General features: G+C 42.2%; 1 protein-coding gene across 2 annotated transcripts in view; it reads left to right on the top strand.

The window, feature by feature from the left end:
• The window catches only part of LAMA1 (laminin subunit alpha 1), a 166081-nt gene that overhangs the window by 114976 nt on the left and 27960 nt on the right, over window positions 1–23145 (top strand). Inside the window, exons 33-46 of one of the 2 annotated variants that reach the window (XM_053205731.1) lie at window positions 352–494; window positions 2111–2200; window positions 3680–3791; window positions 5260–5422; window positions 12517–12727; window positions 13137–13253; window positions 13379–13542; window positions 15298–15433; window positions 15972–16065; window positions 17675–17791; window positions 19347–19529; window positions 20173–20327; window positions 21815–21958; window positions 22950–23083. In XM_053205731.1, the coding sequence (XP_053061706.1) occupies window positions 352–494; window positions 2111–2200; window positions 3680–3791; window positions 5260–5422; window positions 12517–12727; window positions 13137–13253; window positions 13379–13542; window positions 15298–15433; window positions 15972–16065; window positions 17675–17791; window positions 19347–19529; window positions 20173–20327; window positions 21815–21958; window positions 22950–23083 (1963 nt within the window). The remainder of the gene's footprint in view (window positions 1–351; window positions 495–2110; window positions 2201–3679; window positions 3792–5259; window positions 5423–12516; window positions 12728–13136; window positions 13254–13378; window positions 13543–15297; window positions 15434–15971; window positions 16066–17674; window positions 17792–19346; window positions 19530–20172; window positions 20328–21814; window positions 21959–22949; window positions 23084–23145) is intronic. The other variant, XM_053205732.1, reaches the window with a different exon arrangement.

A 23145-nucleotide genomic window follows, 5' to 3' on the forward strand; every position in this document is an offset into this window, starting at 1 on the left:
ACTCCGAAAGGAAATACATTTGGCATTCATTGCCATCGGTCCAAGTCAAAGACAAGCAAACGCACTCTGAAGTTTGGAGCAGTAGAAGGAAGCATGCGCCCCGCCTGGGATCCACGCTGGGCATCAGTTGTTCCTTTCTGTGTGACCCCAGGGGAGTCACCGATCTGATTTGAGGCTTAAAGGCATCGCCTGAGAATAGGGGTTCAGCACTTCTTGCTTCCCTCCCATCACACAGGCGGAAGGGGGAATGTCCTCTGCCCATGGATGTCATTACTGCAGAATGGCTCGTGCAGATCCATGAGAAAACGTGCAGACGGCTGTGCATCAACTTCAACTTTCTTTTTCTTCTAGCTTGTGATGATGAATGTGTGGGTGTGCTGCTAAATGACTTAGATAATATTGGGGACGCCATCCTTTCCGTGAACCTCACTGGCGTTATCCCTGTCCCATCTGGAATTTTGTCAAACCTGGAAAATACAACGAAATATCTCCGGGTAGGTACTGGGAATACGGAGATGGGGAGAAAACCTATGTCACTGAGAGATGGGAGAGATGGTGGGGACAGTATTCTGTCCTTCTGTCTGTCTGCCTCATCAGTGTGGGAGTCTCGCTCCTGGCATCTAGGCTTCCTACAGTGTGATCAGGGACTTCATCATCCACACGCTAACCTGTTCCCCTGTGGGACCACTGTGAATTGTTTGACTTGTGGGGCGCCTGGGTGACTCACTCGGTTAAGTGTCCTACTTGGGCTCAGGTCATGATCTCGCGGTCCAAAAGTTTGAGCCCCACGTGTCAGGCTCTGTGCTAACAGCTCAGAGCCTGGAGTCTGCTTCGGATTCTGTGTGTCTCTCTCTCTCTCTGCCGTTCTCCTGCTCATACTCTGTGTCTCTCGCAAAAATAAACGTTAAAAAAATGTTTTTAATTAAAAATAAATAAATAATAAATTGTTTGACTCGTTCCATAAATGCCTCCATAAAAATTCCTCCCCCATGGTCCTTCTGCCTTTTGGGAGAAGACAAGTCCCCTTGCTCCTCTTTATGACAGACCTTTGGATATTTGAAAGCAGCTGTCCTGATACAAATACAGGAAATAAACCTAGACGTATCTTCTTTAATGCTGGAATATGCTGATGATCAACTGTTTTCTGTAAATGTATTATTCTTTTTTTTTTATTTTTTTAATGTTTTTTATTTTATTTTTGAGAGAGAGAGACAGAGTGTGAGTGGGGGTGGGGCAGAGACACAGAATGCGAAGCAGGCTCCAGGCTCCGAGCCGTCAGCATAGAGCCTGATGTAAATGTATTATTCTTAACTGGGTTTGTGGGGCACAAAAGTTTCTCTTCCCCGGAAGGTATCTAAACATCTCTGGGAGTAAATCATAGTTTTATGATTAGTCAGACAGGATCTGGGTCAAAAAAAGGAATGGGAAATTAAGAAATTGGCTTAGTGGACAGCTTGCTAACTGTAGCATTTTTAATTCTAAATTTTCTTCTAACATTTATTTTTGAGACAGAGAGAGACAGAGCATGAACGGGGGAGGGTCAGAGAGAGAGGGAGAATCCAAAACAGGCTCCAGGCTCTGAGCTGTCAGCACAGAGCCCGATGCGGGGCTCGAACTCACGGACCGTGAGATCATGACCTGAGCCAAAGCCGGATGCTCAACCGACTGAGCCACCCAGGCGCCCCAGTAGCATTTTTAATTCTAATTGGAAAAAGTGCAGTTCTTAATTTTGCTTAAAACCTACACGTTAGAGTTTGAGATAGTCAATTTATTGTGTCATGTGGTAATGAAAAGGATTGTCATTCCTGAATGCTGTGTTTTTAGATAAAAGCCTAGGCGTGTGTTTGTGAATCTGGCTGCTTCACCCATCTGCTCGTCTTCTCTCTATAGACATAATGGCCAGAAAGAAAGGTTAGGGAACTCTCAGAGATGTTTTTTCACATTATTTCTCCTGAAATGGAAAAAAAAAATGTTTTTGAAAGGTGAAAATATTCTCCAAAAAAAAAAAAAAAAAAATAGAAAAAAAGAAAGCAATGTTTAAATTTCTTTTCCACTCACTATAGACCCTCTGGACTAAGAACCAGCAATTTGTTTATTTTGTCCTTTTTAGGAAGCTTTATTAAAAGAAAATACACGTAAGGACCTGGTAGAAGATCAGCTTGAAGATGTTGCAAAACAAACAGACCACCTGCTAAGGGAGGTAAGTGCTTCACACAGAAGCCCCGCTTCCCACCCAGCCCTTGAAAGCAATTGCATCGGGCTGGTCTGGAAGGTTCTATTAAATCAGGGCAGGCTCTTTCTCCCGGGAGCTGTGCTCCAGGTACCTTGTCATCAAATTGGTTTTAACCCTCTGCCAGTTTCTGTGCTTTAGCGGGAAGAGACTCCTGACTTAATTTCTCCTGTCACGTCTGCCGAGTGAGGACTTGGCCAAGTCTCTGTGCCATCGGCCTTGTCATTCCTTCCGGTGAACCGAGGGGCGGGTGGGTGTGTGGTGTCTGTGCAACCCCCAGGTTTCAGGCCGCGTGCTTCTGACTCGTGCAGCTTGAATGTCAAGTGAGCCTGTTTTGATGTCAGCAGGAATGATGTGTTTGTTCAGCCCATTCCAGATGAATGGTTTTTAGTGAACCCCCCCCCCCCAAAAAAATCTCATTTGCAGATGGTGGGGGAGGCCTACTGTCAAATTTATAATTTTCACTTTTGGATTTCGTGTGTGTGTGTGTGTGTGTGTGTGTGCATATGCACGTGGACATATGTATATAGATATGTGTACGATAGTGTATCTATCATCTCGTGCCTGTTTGTATCTAGTCCCTGTCAGTATTCACACATACAATCATGTACCCTAAAGTATTAGGTTGGCCTGTTAATTTAGAATTAAGGATGATTTGGGAAGAGTTTAAGGGTTTAAATGTGGCTTTTAAGTACCTCAGTGAGCAAACATTTGGTAGGAAATGATAAGCTGATTAAAATAATTCTCTCTACCCATTAAAGAAGATTCTCTTTGGATTTTGACTAGAAAACACTTACAGAACCAGTCTGAGTTACTTCACACTCCTGAACATCACAAACAACCTTTCCCTTTACAAATTATAACGTTCCTCATAAAAATACCTGCAGAGGGCAGCTGGGTCTCTGCCCTCGGGCTGCCGGCCTCACAGACATCATGGCGTTGTATCCTCATAAGGCCGCAGGAGGTAAGGGTTAATATTACTCCATGTTACCGATGAGGCCAGGAGATGGTTAAGTACTAGGTCTCCAGCCCGACAAGGCTGATGGCCTAACACCCCGTTTGCACCTGACTGTGTTCTTAACTCCTGAACCAAGTTCTCACGGTCAGTGCAAATTAGTGAGATTTTACTTTCGAAACTCTACATACTTGCATCCTAAAGTGAATATAGAGTCTTTGCAATAGACACGCTTGGGAGTTTGTGGTTTAATAGCCAATTAGGCTCTTTCAAACAAAAAAAAATCCATCTTTTCCCCACAGACTGAGTAGTAAATTATTTCGCTAACCACTTAGTTTCCAACCCTGAAATGTTAACCTGGGCTCCCATGATGCCGTGGATAGCTTTACTCCATACCCTGGGATATATTTTGTTGCCTAAAAGAGACAACTGGAACAGCAAAGCTTGCATGTCATTCAAAGTCAAACTAACCTGAGACCTTGACTTTCTGGCAGCTCACTAGAGTATTAACGAGTAGCCAACATGTAACCAGGGTGACTGAAGGAATCCTTGACAAGAGCCAAGACCTCATGACATTTACTGAGAAGCTGCAGAGAACTATCCAAGGTAGTGTGCTCAGTGTCTCGCCTGTGCTTATTTGGTAGGAAGGTCTCCATTCGCTTTACTCAGCATATGAATAGATGTGTGTGACTTGTACTAGCCTGCCTAGAATCAAAGGCCTGGAATATTCCATAGTTGGGGATCCTGAGTACTGAATCGAAAGATCATAGACTTTCATTCAGAGTTTTGTCTTTTAGAAAAATGAATGCTTTCTTTTTTATTGTCTTCGTAATTCCTTGTAAGTTCCTAAGTGTCAGGTGAGTATGGTGCCTCCCCATTTATTATGAGTTTGTCAAATTAACACTTATTAAGTGGAACACAGAGGGCCCGGATGATGAGCCAAACCCCCGCAACAGACCCCAAAAGAACATGAGATGCAGAAGGTTATTACTCACAGGTCTAGGAGGAAGTACCCACCATGCCTCGAGGGGTCACCCAAGGGGGGTAAAGCTGGGGTGCAGGCAGAGAGAGAGAGACAGACAGGCCCTGGGGCATATTCTTTTATTGAGGTTTTTGGTGGAGTGCTTTGGGGTCCCAGGCTAAGGCTAGGTTGGTCAATCCAAACCAAAATGGGGGGGGGGGGCATTAGTAAGGCCCATGGAGGTCTTATCAAAGAGGCCCATAAGGAGAAGTCTCTGGGAAGCAGGGGGGACTTGGTCACAAGGGCTGCTGGGGAGGTCCTAACAAGAACTGACATTTGCTTGTTGACCTTGCTGGGGCTGTTATCTGGGGTATGGGCTTGCATGAGGGACTACTGTCAGTTCAAGGTCACTGCAGGCTGCTTGGTCAAACAAAATGGATGCCAAGGCAGCAATACCATGGAGCAGGAGAGCTAAACTCTCAACACCAACCCCTCTGCCCAGAATAGGAGCTGATAGGATTTGGGGCTTCAATGTATACCCACAGTATTAGAATAATTTAGTCCTGCTCAACTGGGATGTCTCATCTGGCTTTAGGAGTGCTATTTTCAGTTTTCTGGCTACCAGAAACATATTCTTGCTTTTCTTGTTTGATTGTAGTTAAAGGATATAAAAAGTATTAAATCCAATATAAATTAGACTTTATAGGGCAAAAGGTAAGGAAATTATTAGAACAAATAATTTGTTTATTAAAAAGAGTAGTGTTGAGTATTGGTTCCTTCATACAGTAAATATTTACTGAGAGCTTTATGTGCAAATGTTTGTGCCAGGTGCAGGAAATGGTGAGGGAAACGTGGCCACAGCCCTTGCCCTCATGAGTTTATGGACACTGGGGAATACCAACATTAAATAAACCAATAATCTCAAGTTCTTGAGTATTTTAATAAGGGGCAACTGGAGTAAATTGGGATATGTGGGCTGGCCTGGCTTGGCCTGAGGTTCAACCCAATTTAGGTGAACAAAGCTGGCCTCACTGAAGAAGGTTCTAAGTTTTTCCATTTTAGTGCTGTCCACTTTGAGAGACCTGTTGAATGATTGATGACTGTTGTCCATAGAGATTATTGAAAAAGCAGCAACTCTAAATCAGACCTTGGATGAAGACTTCCAACTACCCAGTTCTACTCTTCAGAATATGCAAAAGAATATTACATCTTTGCTAGAAGTCATACAGAAAAGGCATTTCGTGCAGTTGCAACAGAAAGCCATACTGGAACTCAAGTAAGTTTCTAAATACCATTCATGACACAATCAATTAGAGGTAGGAGCTTGAATACTGAGGGCTAAGGAGGCATGTGGGAGCAGGGGAGGGAGAGGATGCTCTCACTGGGGATGGAATGTCATAAGAGAGGGGCACTATTGTCAAAAAAAAAAAAATGAAGAGACGGGTGGCCAGCTACTCCCAATAGAGGGAGTATAATCAATGCCAGTATCTGTCTTTGTGTCATAGGTTTTGTTTTTCTTAGTGACTCTGGAACATTTCCACCTAGCACAAACAAAAGAACCTCATAATACCCTATTTACTGAAGATCAAGTATAATGCAGTGAATTCCCATGGAAGAAAATATGGTCAGTGGCTTGGCTGTTACCATGCTGTAAGCTCTCAGACAGATTGACGTTATGTCAGAATGATTTAGCCAGTTGTTCAAACTCTCATTAAAAACCACAATGTGGTGTGACAGATCAAAGAATTGTTAGACATGCTCACTAGGAGTCTGTATTTCCTTTCAGGCTTTTTTCTTAGTGTGTTCACAATTATTCCTTGATGTAATGTAGCACAAGCTGTGTCTCTCTCGGGTTGTGATAAATATCTTAGTAGTTACACCATATGCCATCAAGACTCCATTCTCTACAGTGCAATATTTAATCTATTTTAACATATTTTGCTATTTTAAATAATGTGATGGACATCTCAGACAAAAATCTTTTCCTACACCTTACATTATCATCTCTTATTAGGATAGGTATTAAGAAGAGAAATCATGTAGCCAAAGAATTTGCATTTTGAAGATTCCTGACTTGTGTTTCTAAATTATTTTCTAAAAGATTTAAAAACAATTCCATTACACTTCCACTGGCAACACACTGCAGAGTTGAGCTTACGTCTTTCTTCACATATGTCTTTTTTTGAGCTTATGTCAAAATCATTGAATATGATACTTGACATTGTTGATTTGTTAGGTAGAAAACAAAAGGAGGAACTTATTGTCAGATGGCATTTGGAGACAACTAGTAAAATAATCACTGGAACATTGGTTAGGGCCAAGAACTCATAACGAAATGGCTGTGAGGAGAGATCAGAGGAGGGTGAGGTCCCAGGAAATGGCGAAGAGTGCTGCCATCTTGGAGCACCTGCTCTGGGCTGGGGAGGGTGCAGGCTTCACTTCTCTCACCCTGTCACATAGTCATCTCCACTGCTTTGTGAGGTTGGGGAGGGTCCAGCTGGGGAGATGGGCCCAGAGACTACAAGTACTTTGCCCAATATTAAACCTCCAGGATCATATGAAACCTGACCACACACCTAAACCCTATGATCTTCCAACCCAATAGAAGGAAGAACCGCTTGAGACCCAGTCCATAAAAGATGGGTGGGTGGAATTTCAATGTTCGGATCAGAGACGTGCTAGGTTGTAATCATGTTTCCCTGACCCTGACCTCTCATGTGCATTCTCCCTTCACCTGAAATGTATGGTGTGGGAGGGGAAAGATCTCACCAGCACCCATCATTCTTCAGGCAGCCATTCTAGGCTCAACGCTGCTTCCCAACCATCCTTAGCTCCCTTAAGCTCCCTATAAACTTCATGTATTCAATTCCAGCTCTCCTGGGGCTCCCTTATTGGCCCCATTGTTCCTGTCATCCATGCATGATGTATCCTCTCATTGCATCTTCGCTCAGCTGCATATCAGAGTCAATGGGGGAGCTTATTAAAGATGAAGATCCCCTGGAGATTCTTGGGAATCATTAGTGGGGATGTCTCTCCCACTATTACCACAGTCAGTTAAGTCATTCATTTGTTCCTTCATCAAATGGATTGAGTCCCCAGGGGATAGGTATTGTGCTGGGAGTTGGGGACACAAAGGAGAACAGAGCCCTCCTCCCCACTAGGAGCTTGTAGCTTGTAGTCCAAATGGGAGAAGCTCATTTTCTAAGTAGCATTTGGGAAGAAGGGGAGAAGGCAGGGTGGCCCCTCTCCCCTATTCCCTTAGGGCACCCAGCCCTCTCACCTGCTGGGCCCTCACTATACTTTTTCTGCTGTTGTAGCGCTTTTTCTGTTTTCAGTAAAGTTACCCATAAGATTGCCGATCTCTTAAACTTGTGAGTAAAATCAATGCTACTAAAGATACCTTTTATTTAAAAACATTTAAGAGTTTATTTATTTTTTTAACATTTATTCATCTCTGAGAGACAGAGAGAGAGAGAGCATGAGTGGGGGAGGAGCAGAGAGAGAGGGAGACACAGAATCCGAAGCAGGCTCCAGGCTCCGAGCTGTCAGCACAGAGCCCGATGCGGGACCCGAACTCACAGACTGTGAGATCATGACCTGAGCCAAAGTCGGACGTTCAACCGACTGAGCCACCCAGGCGACCCAAAAACATTTAAGAGTTTAAAATGTGTTCTCTGGCCTTCTCTTTCTTACTTTCCACAGATAATCCCTGAATGTTTATGCCATTTCAAATTTCACAGATTATTTTATGAATTATGTATAAACTTTTCATTATGACTCTTAGAAAAGTGGTCATTTATGCTGAAGTATGGCATTCTTTTTTTTTTTTTTAATGTTTATTTACTTATTTTGAGAGGGAGGGGCAGAGGGAGAGGGAGAGAGAAAATTCCAAGCAGGCTTCACTGCCAGCATGGAGCCCTATGCGGGACTCAATCTCACAAACCATGAGATCGTGAACTGAGCTGAAATCAAGAGTCAGATGCTTTACCAGCTGAGCCACCCAGGTTCCCCACTGCTGAAGTATGGCATTCTCATAGGTGAGAATATTTATCACACCATCCAGTTGCTTATCATGCTTGTGTTGGGGTCCCTAAGACCATTCAGAGTTTCACTAGGACTCTAGGACTCTCCAGACTCATGGCCAAGATTTCTTAGGTGATGTATTTAGTATGCCCAGCTGGATACATAGGGGAGAAGATACAGCAGAGCCTGGAGGAAACCACGCAACTTTTCCTAAGCTCTCTCTCCTCCATGGGGGTCACAGCATATACTGTCCCAGCAATGCAAATGTGGCACCATGTATGGGATGTTTCTACCCAGGAAAGCCCATGAGAAGTTCAGCATCCAAGGTTCAAACGGGGGGCTGGTCCCATATGCACCCTCTACCAAGCACATACCAAATTCCAGACTCTCAGAAGGAAAGCAGGTGTTCAACATAAACCACATTGTTTGCACAAATGGTCGAGGCAGTGAGCCACTCTTATCAGTTAGGGATTGGTGGGAATGTTTGCAGATGCCAGCCAAGGGCCAGATTTGCCAGCAGGCCTAAGGATAGCTGACTCCTTTACTGCATGCTATCAATTATCCTTTGTAGCTGTATATGCTAGCTGTTTTCCATGCTCGTGTCCCCAGAGCTATCCAACGATATTTCATTAAAGAAATGCGTCCTGTGACTACATAAGTTTGGGAAAGGCAATGTCTACTAAGGAGAGACAAGGACTTCTCTTCTCAAAGCTTTTAGTATGCTTGCTTCTGTGCATCGAGACTGTCCAGGAGGAGCTGAGAGAATACAGCCCAACTTACTTCACCATGGCACTCTTTCTCGTGGAACCTGCTTCCAACTCATGGGGCGTTGGTGCTGTGGAGGAATAGAGTTTGAGGAACACTGGCTTAACTGTATCAGTTGAAGAAATTTTGAAGGAAGAAATGAAGAGTGCTGAGTTTTTTGTTGTTGTTTTCTTTTCACTCTTTGCCAAGTCACTGATGACTATATCCCTGCATGTGATCAGTTTTTGGTGGTAAAGTCGCTTCATGGATGAAAAGTTGACCTCTCTTTTAAATTTCGTAGAGACTTTAATGGTGAGAAGTGACTGATCCAGTCTACTCTCACCGCTGTTGTTTAACATAGTGTTGGAAGTTAGCCTCAGCAATCAGACAACAAAAGGAAATGAAAGGTATCCAAATTAGCAAAGAAGAAGTCAGACTTTTACTTTTCGCAGATGACATGATACTCTACATGGAAAACCCAAAAGAATTCACAAAAAAAGCTGCTAGAACTGATACATGAATTCAGCAAAGTTGCAGGATACAACATCAATGTACAGAAACCTGTTGCATTTCTATACACCAAAAATGAAGCAACAGAGAAATCAAGAAATTGATCCCATTTACAATTGCACCAAGAACCATAAAATACCCAGGAATAAACCTAACCAAAGATGTAAAAGATCTACATGCTGAAAACTATAGAAAGCTTATGAAAGAAGTTGAAGAACACACAAAGAAATGGAAAAACATTCCATGCTCATGGATTAGAAGAACAAATATTGTTAAAATGTCAATACTACCCAAAGCAATCTACATATTCAATGCAATCCCAATCAAGATTGCACTGATATTCTTCTCAGAGCTAGAACAAACAATCCTAAAATTTGTATGGAACCACAAAAGACCCCGAATAGCCAAAGTAATTTTGAAGAAGAAGACCAAAGCAGGAGGCATCACAATCCCAGACTTTAGCCTCTACTACAAAGCTGTAATCATCAAGACAGCATGGTATTGGCACAAAAACAGACACGCAGACCAACGGGATAGAAAAGAGAACCCAGAATTGGACCCACAAATGTGTGGCCAACTAATCTTTGACAAAGCAGGAAAGAATATCCAATGGAAAAAAAGACAGTCTCTTTAGCAGATGGTGCTGGAAGAGCTGGACAGCAACATACAGAAGAATGAAACTGGACCACTTTCTTACACCATTCACAAAAATAAACTCAAAATGGATGAAAGGCCTGAATGTGAGACAGGAAACCATTAAAACCATAGAGGAGAAAACAGGCAACAACCCCTTTGACCTCGGCTGCACCAACTTCTTACTTGACACATCTCTGAAGGCAAGGGAATTAAAAGCAAAAATATACCATTGGTACCTCATCAAGATAAAAAGCTTCTGCACTGCAAAGGAAACAGTCAGCAAAACTAAAAGGCAACTGACATAATGGGAGAAGATATTTGCAAATGACATATCAGATAAAGGGTTAGTATCTAAAATCTATAAAGGACTTACCAAACTCAACACCCGAAAAACAAATAATCCAGTGAAGAAATAGGCAGAAGATGTGAGTGGACACTTTTCCAAAGCAGATGGTCAACAGACACATGAAAAGATGCTCAACACCACTCATCATCAGGGAAATACAAATCAAAACCACATTGAAATACCACCTCACACTGGTCAGAGTGGCTAAAATTAACAATTCAGGAAACAACAGATGCTGGCAAGGATGTGGAGAAACAGAAACCCTCTTGCACCGTTGATGCAAACTGGTGCAGCTGCTGTGGAGAACAGTGTGGAGGTTCCTCAAAAAATTAAAAATAGAATTACCCTATGACCCAGCAATAGCACTACTAGAAATTTATCCAAAGGATACAGGAGTGCTGATTCATAGGGGCACTTGTGCCCCAATGTTTATAGCAGTGCTTTCAACAACAGCCAAATTATGGAAAGAGCCTAAGTGTCCATCAACTAATGAATGGATAAAGAAGATGTGGTTTATATATACAATGGAATACTACTTGGAAATGAGAAAGAATAAAATCTTGCCATTTGCAAAATGTGGATGGAAGTGGATGGTATTATGCTAAGTGAAATATGTCAGGCAGAGAAAGGTATCATGTTTTCACTCATATGTGGAACTTGAGAAACTTAAGACCGTGGGGGAGGGGAAGAAATAGTTTCAAACAGAGAGGGAGGCAAACTATAAGAGACTCTTTTTTTAAAATTTTTTTTTTTAACGTTTATTTATTTTTGACACAGAGAGAGACAGAGCATGAACGGGGGAGGGTCAGAGAGAGGGAGACACAGAATCTGAAACAGGCTTCAGGCTCCAAGCTGTCAGCACAGAGCCTGACGCGGGGCTCGAACTCACGGACCGCGAGATCATGACCTGAGCCGAAGTCGGCCGCTCAACCGACTGAGCCACCCAGGTGCCCCAAGAGACTCTTAAATACAGAGAACAAACTGAGGGTTGATGGGGGAGGAAGATAGGGGTGAAGGGGAAGTGGGTGATGGGCATTGAGGATGGTACTTGTTGGGATGAGCACTGGGTGTTGTATGTAAGCAGTGAATCATGGGAATCTACTCCCAAAGCCAAGAGCACACTGTATACACTGTATGGTAGCTAACTTGACAATAAATTATATTAAAAAAAAGTGACTGATCCATGGTCAGACATTAGAGATCTATTGGATTTACTTGTGTCTCTCCCATGTACTTTGAGTTCTTATTGCCTGTATCATAATGTGACTTCTTACGATCATGAGAAATCATAAGAATGTTCAAGTAATTTCCGGTGGTGCTCTTATGTCAGAGTTCAAGCGTGTGCCTTTGGCAAATGTTTTCTACTGTGTCTTCAGCCAGCAATCTTGTATCTGTGAAAGCTGAGGGCGATTCACAAGGCATTTTTCCATGAACTCTTTTGAAGTTCTCCTAACAAACTGAAGCAGGAAGCTCATGGGATATATTTAATCCCTGTCAAAGTTTATACTGTCAAAATTTCATTATTCTATGTAACTGCGGATTCAAAATTGACTTACACAAGCAATTTGATAGCATATTTACAAAAGAATAGGAAAGAATATCTTTTGATTTCCTAAAGCGTGCTCTGGTATCCATGGTACAAATTAGATCTTTCTGGCACTTTGGATTGGAAGTTTTTATAAGGTCTATTTTTTAAGTCGCTGCAGAAAAACCTTTATGTCCTCTGAGTGCGTTGGTAACTTCATAGCAAATCGCTGAATAGCCTCTTTTCAGTTTCTTGCCATACAATAACACAAGACTACAAGCTCCCATCGCTCCCAGACCGTGGGCCCAATTTTCTGCCCCCAGATTCACAGAGATGATTTCTTTCAGTTCTTTCACTAACACATGTTAGGAAGTTTGTAAATGAAGATAGTTCGTTAAGGATAAAGTATACATACACCCTGCCTGTAGCGGTCTTAGAAAAATTACTCCTTTTTGAAGAGGTTATGATGTGATTGCATTTACGGTTTCACCAAGACGCGGCGTGTGGATATGCAGATCCTTCCGCTACGTTTCATGATGTGAGCGTTGTTCATTTACTCACTATGCGAATCGTCTGTATTTATCAGGGCTGCTGAAGACTTATTGTCACAGATTCAGAAAAATTTCCAGAAGCCACAGAAAGAGTTGGAGGTATTAAAAGAAGCAGCAAGCAGCCTTCTTTCAAAACGCAGCAGTGAACTGCAGGCAGCGAGGGACCTTGTGAGGGAAGCAGAGGTGAAGAACCAGGAGAGCAACCGCCTGCTGCACATTGTCAGCGCCAACCTGCGAGAATTTAACGTGAGTCTTTTTTATATATATAATTTTTTAAGTTTATTTATTTTGAGAGAGAAAGCGCGCAAGCAGGGGAGGGGCGGGGGGATGGGGAGAAAGAATCCCAAGCAGGTTCTGTAGGGTCAGCGCAGAGCTTGACGTGGGGCTGGAACTCACAAACCTTGAAATCGTGACCGGAGTCTGAATCTGGAGTAGGCACTGGCCGAGCCACCCAGGCGCCCCTGAATGTGAGTCGTAATAAGGACAGTCTCTTTCCTTCTCAGGGCTGGGATCCAAATTCTCCTATGTAAATAATAGCATTTTTAGCTTTAAAAATGAGCCCCAAGTACTAACTTCGGCACACAGTGTCAGGCACCGACATTTGGAAGCTGACTTGCTCTTTTTGAAGCATCCTCAAAGGCGATTTTTGGCACAGGATAAGACGGTGCGTGTTCAGCAAGAGCAAAACTTGACCTCCACGCTGATTGCCAGAGGGAGAAGATTGCTAGACGCTGTCACTGCACCTGCAGATGCTGTAGGAGATGCTCTAGCAGTAAGTTACCGCTCAGCACAGCCACATACGGGTTCCAAAGCATCTTCACACACCTCCTCCACATGCTCAAGGGTGTGCTGTCACATAGATGCACAAGTAGCCACAATATGAATTTCTCTCCGTAGCAGTTAGAGCGTCACCGAGATGAGCTACTTTTATGGACTGCCAAAATCAGGCGCCATGTAGATGATCTGGTCATGCAGATGTCCCAAAGGAGAGCTCTTGACCTTGTCTACAGAGCAGAGGACCATGCAGCTGAACTCCAGAGACTAGCAGGTGCTCTGGACAGGTGAGACCAGACCTTGCAGGAGTCCCAGGGGTGGTGATCCATTGATAGGAGACAATAAGAACGGCTCTTTTGATGACAGTGTTGGGTCACTCTTCTTTGGTCTACAAGTGAAGACTGCTGTTTTATTCACAGGGCGAGAAGGATTTCCTCCCACATCTGGTAACATTGTTGTCCTTCTGCATAGATGGAAAAATACGAACTGAACTGGAGGGGAATTAATACAAATGTTATGCTATGATATCAAGCCATGAAGGCCTTGTTAAGTACATACTAAATACTCGGGGCTTTGTCAGGTTGGATGGAATGGCGATATTAATTTTTTTTAATGTTTATTTAATTTTGAGAGAGAGAAAGCATGAGCGGGGGAGGAGCAGAGAGAGAGAGAGGGAGACACAGAATCTGAAGCAGGCTGTAGGCTCTGAGCTGTCAGCACAGAGTCTGACATGGGGCTCAAACTCATAAACTGCAAGATCATGACCTGAGCCGAAGTTGGACACTTAACTGACTGAGCCACTCAGGCACCAACCCCCTGTCAAATTTTTAAGTATCCCAGCTTAGCTAAGTACAGCAAATGAAGGAACTAGTGTTCAGCCTTATCGATGATTTACACAGTATTGTGGTTAATTGGTAAATTTATTTCTTTAAAATTTGTTACAAATTGTAGGTAGGAAATGTCTGGCCGCACTGGGAATATCTGTGCTTCTGTGTGCTGGGTGTGTTTTGTGGAAGGAGAAAAATAAATATCTTTCCAATTTGAGGAATGCTGCCATCAAAGATTAGCTCACACAACAAAAGCAATTAAAAATGATAGAAGCTAGAATGTTGTGTGAATTACGTGCCGCATGGAGCATTACCACCTACACATGCCATAAGAATCTGTAACAGAAAGCGGAATTCGATACTCAGCTTCTCTTTTCATCAGCTTTCATTATTTCCCAAAAGAAAAAAAATACTCTGACTACATACACAGCTAGAACAAAACCTTTATTCCCTAGCACAAATTATAAAAGCAATTTATTATGATAAATAAAGTTAAATAACATTATTACCTTCTGTTTATCAATCACCAAATTTTGCCAATCAAGTAGTAACTGCTAGTGTCTGGTCTGGGCATCCCTCAACCTGATAACCTTGGGAAGAAAGTGAAGTGAGTTACTCAGCAGGCAAAGATACGTCAATTGTCAGATTTCATTCTCAAGATAGAGTGAACTGGATGAGATTGCACCATTACCAGTTGGCAAGTTCATAAGTGGTTTGCCCACTTGTAAGAGTGGAGTTCAGATGATTGAAATATTATCTGATCCTCCTCCAACCTCTAGTGAATTTCATTAAATCGGTGTGTACCTTTTGAGGAACAAGATTCAGCATCCCTATATATGCTTAGGGAAGCTTTTTGAAAATTAACAAGTGCAGAGCTGGAGAGATTACAACCAAGGCAAACAGGGCATGGTGCCCCAGACACATGCAGGGGGCTTGAACAGAAACAATGTTGAGGGCAGCTGGTGGAAACTGATGCTGAAAAAGCTGGGCAACAGTAATGGTCTCTTCTTTGGGTGTTCATTAAACAGTGCTTCTGAGTGTACTCATGACAATGTAGCTACTTCTTTCAAAGATCGCATGTGGAGTTGGAGGAGAATCCTTACGTTAATTCCTTGTTGATACTTTTCTAAGCGTAAGAAACTAGGAAACCTTTAGGAATAGTGGGCAAGTTCCACTTAGTTTATACTAACATCTGTACATTTGTCGATTACGTAGTGGCCTTGGCAGTGTTAGACATGTGTCCCTGAATGCCACCAGTGCAACCCACGTCCATTCCAACATTCGGAGCATGATTGAAGAATCAGAGAAAGTGGCAAAAGATGCTCTCAAGATCGTGACAACGGCGAGTCTGGTGAGAGCTGCCCCGGGGCTGCACTAGATGCCTTCCTTTTCTAGGCACTATGGGAGATTGTTCCAGAAGGTGCTGAGCAAAGACCTAGTAGCTTAAATTCGTGCTTGTCAGCATTCTTGTCTGGAGGGATCTGTTTGGCTCTGTCATCATGTGATGTAAGTTTTAATTTCTTAAGATCGTAGATACTTCTTTGCAAAGACCAGGGACTAGTGATGTGGAGATGAGGAAAATCTCACAATTTCTTATAACAAGAGGATAATGCTTCTTGATACATACTTGAGACAACGTTTCTTACCTGTGGAGGAATATTCATCTAATGGTGGTTTTTGTGTTTATATATTTAAAAATGCTTTGTGTTCTTTCTCCTCAGCCATAAATTAGGACAATTTAAATTGTCCCTACATGTTGCCTAGTGAACCCCCATGTCTGGAACTAGACGGGAGGCTATTCGGATAGAGTTGCTCTCCCGTCTCCAGTGGGAGTGCACTTGCATGCACCCCCCCACCCCCCGCCGTGTTTACTCTGTCCTGTTTTCCAGTTCTCAGAATCCCTTGCTCCCAATGGGAAAGTGGCTCTCCAGCGCAGTTCCAGATTTCTAAAAGAAGGCAACAGCCTGAGCAGAAAGCATCAAGGTCAGTTTCTAGCTTGGACTGTATTGCTACGCAGAGTGAATACAAACACTTTTCTGAGCATACTGCTGGAACATTCTCCGCTCCTGGAAGAATTTGAAAGTGAACGCTTCTTTGTCACCGTGACATGCCCATTTTCTGATGTAGGAACGTCATATTATAATTTAAGTTTTATTTATTTTTAAACTTTTATTTTAGTGCTGTCTCTTAATGTGCGGGCACCTCTAACCTTCCGTAGGCTTGTTAAGCCTTCTTTGGTAACTAAATCCTCCACGCGTGGCTTTAGCTCATGAGCTGTCACCGTTTCACAGTGTCTGTCAAGTTCTCTTTGGCTTCGGGGCCTCCTCTCTTCATCTCACACTGTTTTGCAGGTTCACGAAGAGTCGCACTGTGTGTGGTATATGCTTCTTTTGGCACTTTTGCCAGGCAGAGCTAATGTAACGTTAGACGCTTCTCAAGTCATTACTGAATTCAATCATAATTTTATAAAAAATACCCACGTGGTTAGTTTTTCCTGAGGGTTTCAGTAAACAATTATTTGGCATGTATCAAGAGCTATCCAGTAAGCACAACACAAAATGGCAGCAGGAATCTGCTGCGTAAGAGAAACAGAGGAGTTTTATGACATACACTTTTCACCTGAATATCTTCTAATATATCAAAAACACCAAGTCTTTTCCTGTAGGAGTAAATGGTGGGCTGTAAACAAAGCTCATGTACTCAGACCACTGCCATGCCCAGTACTGGCTCCCATAGCTGTATGAGCCAGGGGCATGGACATGCACATATTTTTGTTCCTCTGTGAGTGACACTATTTAAAATTTATGTTGTCATCTCACGGTAGAGAAAGTTCCTAATGCTGGATCATAAAGCACATTAAACACAAACTCTAGCATCAATGTTGATGGGCTGTGGTTTCCATTTACACAGCCAAAGGTATTTCACAGGCCACCAAATAATGAATTTTCTGGCAATTAAAATCTTAAGCAGAACCATCGTGTTCATCAAGGATTTTATCCGTAATTCATTTTTTAACGCTGTGTCCAGAATCAAGATGTGATTGTGTATTATGAACAGAAATATTAGAAGTAAAAGCTTTGATCCCACAGCTTTGATCAGACTTGAAGGACGCTGAGTCTCCTACCTGTTGGGTGGCGACAGAGTGCAGGAAGGGAGGGTCATTCCCCCAGGGAAGCATGGTGGGGAGCAACTGGGGAAGATTCCAGGGAAGGACTATGTCTGAGGTTTTATAACCCAGAGGAGAGACGTGGACAAGATTTAGGTGTGGACGGGAAGTCAGTGAGTGATCAAGATTGAGTGATTTAAACACAAGTCTTCACCTTGAGCTCTAATTTAATTGGACATGCAATTTAAGAAGAAATATTAGGAAGAAGGGCAACAAGCAAAATAGAAAAAATGATCAAGCAAGCAAAAAACACCCTTAATTTCTCTAATGAGTGATGCTAAGTCCTTTGGGAAAAAATTCAATGTTGGGGGTCTCTGTAGAAAGCTGTTGATTCTGTAGACAGATCAGAGTGATAAATGAAACTGTTGCCTAGGCACCTTTGAGTAGCCAACCCCCAAAAAAGGACACTTTTTCCCCTTTAAATAGGTATCACATTGGAACTGAGTAAATTGAAAAATACAGCAAACAGATTTCAAGAGAATGCTCATACAATTACTAGGCGGACCAATGAATCACTCTCCATCCTTAGAGCATTCCCTGAAGGTAAGTGGAAAGGGGGTTCTTGATTTAATTAATGTTTTCTCATTTCAAAACCATTACACCTGAGCATGAGGAAGTCCTGCCATGAGTCTGATTAAGAGCCCTCGCTCAAGAGGAGACCAAGATTGATAGAGTTTTTACTTGCAGAGGAGTATGATTTGGAAAGGAAGAGGACTATTTTTGAAATAATTCCAGAACGCTTGCATTGAAATGCTAGAATTACACTCTGAAAAACAAAAGCCTTGGGAGACTTTATGTTAGCATACGAATTGCTGACTTTTAAAATGAGCTTGACACATCCCTTAAGTGAAAGGGTCATTCAGAGAAGTCAGCAAGAAGGGGAATGTTCCTGCTTTAAGGGAAAATGCTAGATTCATTATAAATGTGGGCAATTAAAGAACTCTTGCTTGGTAATCTTCCTTCATGAGGCAATAAAGCATTCTAAAATAAGCTCATAAATCACTTTAATATTGATGGTTTGGAAATGCACTATTCATTAAAATTTGAAACAGGATAACTTTTTAAAAGTGTAATGCAAATGAATCCTGCTGCAATGCATTACTTCCATTCCTTCAACCTTCTCTTTTTTTTCTTAAGAAGTCTTACAAGATGCCTTAACAACTCTAGAGTTCTTTCTGCTGGTTCACCTTGTAAACACGAGGATTACTGTGGGGACCTGGGCTTGGGGCGCTTTGGACTGACTTATAACCTTAAGTCATTGGAGAATTTTCTGATCTGGACAGTTCTTCCTTCCTTCCTCCCCTTCCCTCCCTCCCTCCCTCCCTCCCTCCTTTCCTTCAAGGATGCATGATGTATGTCGATTAAACACTTAAAAAATATCTTTTTATTTGGAAATAATTTCAGACTTGCAGAAAAGTTGCCACAAGAGTCAAAAGAAACCTGTCTACTCTTTATTGGCCTTCTTCTAGTGTTAGTATTTGTCCCATTTGTGATTGAATACTTTAAAAATGAATACTAGTGCCTTTAAAAAAAAAACACATCACCCAGATTTTCTAGAATAACTAAATTCCGCCTTACTGATTGTGACCATTTAGTCTTTACTCTGCGGTTATGTCTCGTAGCCAGTTGACACTGTGGGCAGATATCACTTCCTCTAGCCTGCCACACGCCCATCTCACCTACAAGTTTAAACTCCCTAACCTTCTTATCCACACACAGAGGGATCCGAAGAAAGTGTTTAAAGAATATGGGAAGGGAGGGATAGAAGGGAGACCAAAGAAAGAAGTGTAGCTTATTAAACAAAGACGATGCTGAGCACATGGCAATTAGCAGGTGTTGTCATGATCTCTCTATGTACTAAAATTTCAGTACAGAGGATTGTTACCAAGATTATTTCATTTGTCCCTCAAAGGGAGCAGTAAGGCATTGTGATATGCAGCCTTAATACTGCCTTTAAAAACCGGAAGCCCCATTTTGTGTTCAGCAGCCAGTAAGAAACACTGTAACAGGTTTCCATGTAAACTTACATTTATTGTGGTTTATGGTTTTCTCCACGTGTAATCACTGAAGTGCATGCTTGCATATACATTTATTTCAGGTGTCAGAGACAAAGGAGCCAAAATGAAAGAGCTGGCCTCATCTGCAAATTGGAGCGCTGCAAGCACCCTAAAGAAGGCTGTGGGATTGAGCAAGGAGCTGTTGAATACATCAACTGGCTTGTCCAGGGTTAATGCCGCCTTACAAGAAACAAACAAACTTCTGCAGGACTCTTCAATGACCAGTACGTTACAGTCTCCCTTCCCATTAGGAGAGTCTGGATCGTGAGATTTCAAACTGGCCAGGTGCACAATGGGGTCTTGTTCACAAACAGGATTCCTAAGGAATAAAAATGCACTGATATCTAGATTTGCATTTATAAAGAAAGAGAAGGGCCTTGGGTAGTGCCTGTTGCTGGTGCATTTTTCATATACAGTTGACCTTTGAACAACAGATTTCAACTGTGTGGGTCCACTATACAGACTCGATAAATATAGGTACTGAAAATATATTTTCCTTATGATTTTCATAATAACATTTTCTTCAGCTTACTTTATTTATTCTTACTTTACTGTAAGAATACAGTATAAAATACAGGTAACATATAAAACGTGCTATTTGATTATCTGTGTTATTGGTAAGGCTTCCAGTCAACTGTAGGCTATTCCTAGTTAAGTTTTGGGGGAGTCAAAAGTTTTACAGATTTGCAACAGCATAGGGTTTGAGTGCCTCAACCCCTGCATTGTTCAAAGGTCAACTGTAGTTAGCAAAATTTCAAGGATTTGATTACTAGAAAATTCTATTTGATCCAGTGCACTGGTAATGAAGAACTAATTTCTCTGGTTTCCACCCTACCACCAACCTCTTTGCCACCTTGAACTTGTTAGCTCTGCTAGCTGGAAGAAGAGTTAAAGATGCAGAAACACAAGCCAGCCTTTTATTTGATCGGTTGAAGCCTTTGAAGATATTAGAAGAGAACCTGAGCAGAAACCTATCAGAAATCAAACTGCTGATCAGCCAGGCCCGGAAACAAGCAGCTTCTGTGAGTGTGGGGTTCTGTGGCTCTTGGGGATGTGGCCATCCCATAGCTGGAGCTCTTGATAACTCCAGGACTCGGGGAATTCCTGTGGAGGAGGTGACTGTCACACTGGTCCCCTGGACTTCCACTGACTCAGCTCTTATATCTCAGATTTCTCACAGCCTTGTCTGCAGTATATTTAAAACTTTATGTTAAGTATATTTACCTAAATACATACATGTATTTTTTCAGTGGCAACTTACGACTTTCATGTATGTGCCTGTGCCGTGTCTCAAAAGTACCTTCTTTCCTGCCCCAGACAGTATATTTAAATATACCACTTAATTAGTCTCATTTTCAGTGGGGTTTTTTTTTGTTTTTGCTTTATTCAACATGTTTCAAAATGTTGTTAGCAAAGAGATCTCATGTCTGTATGGAGATTTATAATTGTAGCCTAGATGTATCAATTTATAACTATTAGCCAGCTGGTAACGTGGTCAAAGTGTTTACATCTAAGTTTCAGCGGCTGAGTATGGTATTATTGCCATCATTTAACCAACCTGGTGTTAATAATCTGAGTACTTTTCAGAACGTTTGCACACTATGAGCCTCATCCTCCAGGAGTCAGTCCAACAAAACACTCTAAACACACACAAATCCAGGTCACTAAATGCAAAAAACACTTGATAGCTGGAAAAGTACGAACTTGAGAAAATGTTTTACAGGCATCCATAGCACATGGCACTGGTTGTGCTCTAAAGGAGAGGCATTTCAGGGAAATAATAATACTTTCAACAAAATATGCAGTTGTCACACTACTGGGGATTTATAGAGGATAAATGTGACCTCTGGTCTCATGCTCTTCTGCCTGAACCCTTCTAGTTAAGAAAAAGTTCTGGAATCTTGAATTCTCTCTCCCTCGGGTGGCCTTGTGATTGGAAAAGGGCTGTAGGTTGACCTGGGCTCTGGTTTCTATTTATTTCAATTAAAGTTACCAAATAAATGCAAGCCTGATAGATATTTCCAAATGCTCTGGTTAATACAAATCCATAATCTTTAAAATTAATATAAGAAATATATGCAAATACTTAAATATGTAGTAAGGACAAAAATTTCTCTATAAGTATTTGCTGAATGTATAGATTATCCCTTCATTTATTTGTCACACGATTATCAAATATCCTCCCCGCGTGGTGTAAAGATGCCAAGGTGAACTGGAGAAACTCTTTGTGTTAAGGAATTAAATCTCACATGAGTGAGACTGTTTCCAACATAAGATACTCTTGTAACTTCAAGAGTGATTTTTTTAGTAGTTAAATAGTTCACCAAATAAACTAATTTTCATCACCACCAGACTTCTCACTTTATGAAACCCAAAACGTGACGTATCATCAAGAGAGGAAACCTGCCAAACAGTGAAAGTCTGTTAGGAAGCAGCACTTTTGGAACTCTTGGCATGCTGCCAGTGTGAGTCACTAAGTGATTAGGACACTTCCCCTTTCCTTTTACAGATTAAAGTCGCTGTGTCTGCAGACAGAGATTGTGTCCGGGCCTACCAGCCTCAGATTTCTTCTACTAACTATAACACCTTAACACTAAATGTTAAGACAAGTGAACCCGATAACCTTCTCTTCTACCTCGGGAGCAGCACCAGTGTGAGTGTGTACCTGCCGAAAGCAACAATGAATCTCTTATGAACATGTATATTTTCTGAATCGGCAGGGTTGTTGTCTTTTTTTTTTTTTTTTTCTTTTATGGGAAAAAAAAATAAGGCCTTGGTGAAATCACTAATTCTTCTAAGGAAACTAATAAGCATTTGCTGAACTGGTGGCATCAGATGAAAACACCCAGTACAAAACTGAATGCCTACGAGGAGGACCGTGGTATTGAGGAGAGAGGCTCTCCCCTCTGCCATCTTAATTGCTAGCTATGGGGTAGAATTTCCTATGTCTTCTGCAGCCTCTTCAGCCACTGAGTCTAGCATTGGGTCTGTAAAATCGATCTTGGTGGTGTTTACCAGGAGTGGAGGAGTGCACCCTAAGGGGCATATCAGAATTATCCAGCCTCCCCCAAGCTCTTCAACCCACCATTCTGGTAGTTCCCAGAAGGCAAGTCCCCTGTGGAAGACCACTGATACCTTTGGCTATACTAGTGGGAATGTGTGGGTCAGAACCTTTGGAGGGGGTGTTAGAGCAGAAAATATTAACAAGCGCAAATTCTAAAACATCTTCTTTGGAGCTGAGGTGCCGAACACATGCAGGTCCGTGATGTGGGATTTCATGGCTTCTATCTTGCTGTGTGTTTCATGTTCATGTATTGCCTTTTCATATTGAGCAGATAAGTACAGTGCCTTCCCTCATGCTCCTTGTAGGCTGCTGGTGACCCCCCGGGAGATTTCTTGGGGGAACTTTACGGAAGGCATTGTGGAAGGCCATGCTGGTGGGCCAGGGTGGTGGGGCACTCATGTCCAACAGTGGCTACTGTCTCCCGTGCTCTGAGTCATGCTCCAGCTCCAGGGAGAGGAACATTTAAAGACAAAAGACAGGTTTTTTTGTTTGTTTGTTTTTAAGAGTAGAGAAAATACTGTAGGGACTCATGCAAACAGTCTGGCACATAAACTCATCCCAACTCATGCCCGCACCCCAGTCTGATTTCCTGGCAGTGGAGATGCGGCGAGGGAAGGTGGCCTTTCTCTGGGATATGGGCTCCGGGTCTACACGGTTGGAATTTCCAGACTTCCGAGCTGACGACAACAAATGGCACAGTATCTATGTAACCAGGTAGTGGAGAAAGTGCTCTCCAAGCATCTCTTTTCTCAAAACTGTACCTTATAAGTTTGTAA

The sequence above is a fragment of the Acinonyx jubatus genome, chromosome D3, assembly GCF_027475565.1.
Source record: "Acinonyx jubatus isolate Ajub_Pintada_27869175 chromosome D3, VMU_Ajub_asm_v1.0, whole genome shotgun sequence".
In the NCBI taxonomy this organism is placed as follows: Eukaryota; Metazoa; Chordata; class Mammalia; order Carnivora; family Felidae; genus Acinonyx; species Acinonyx jubatus.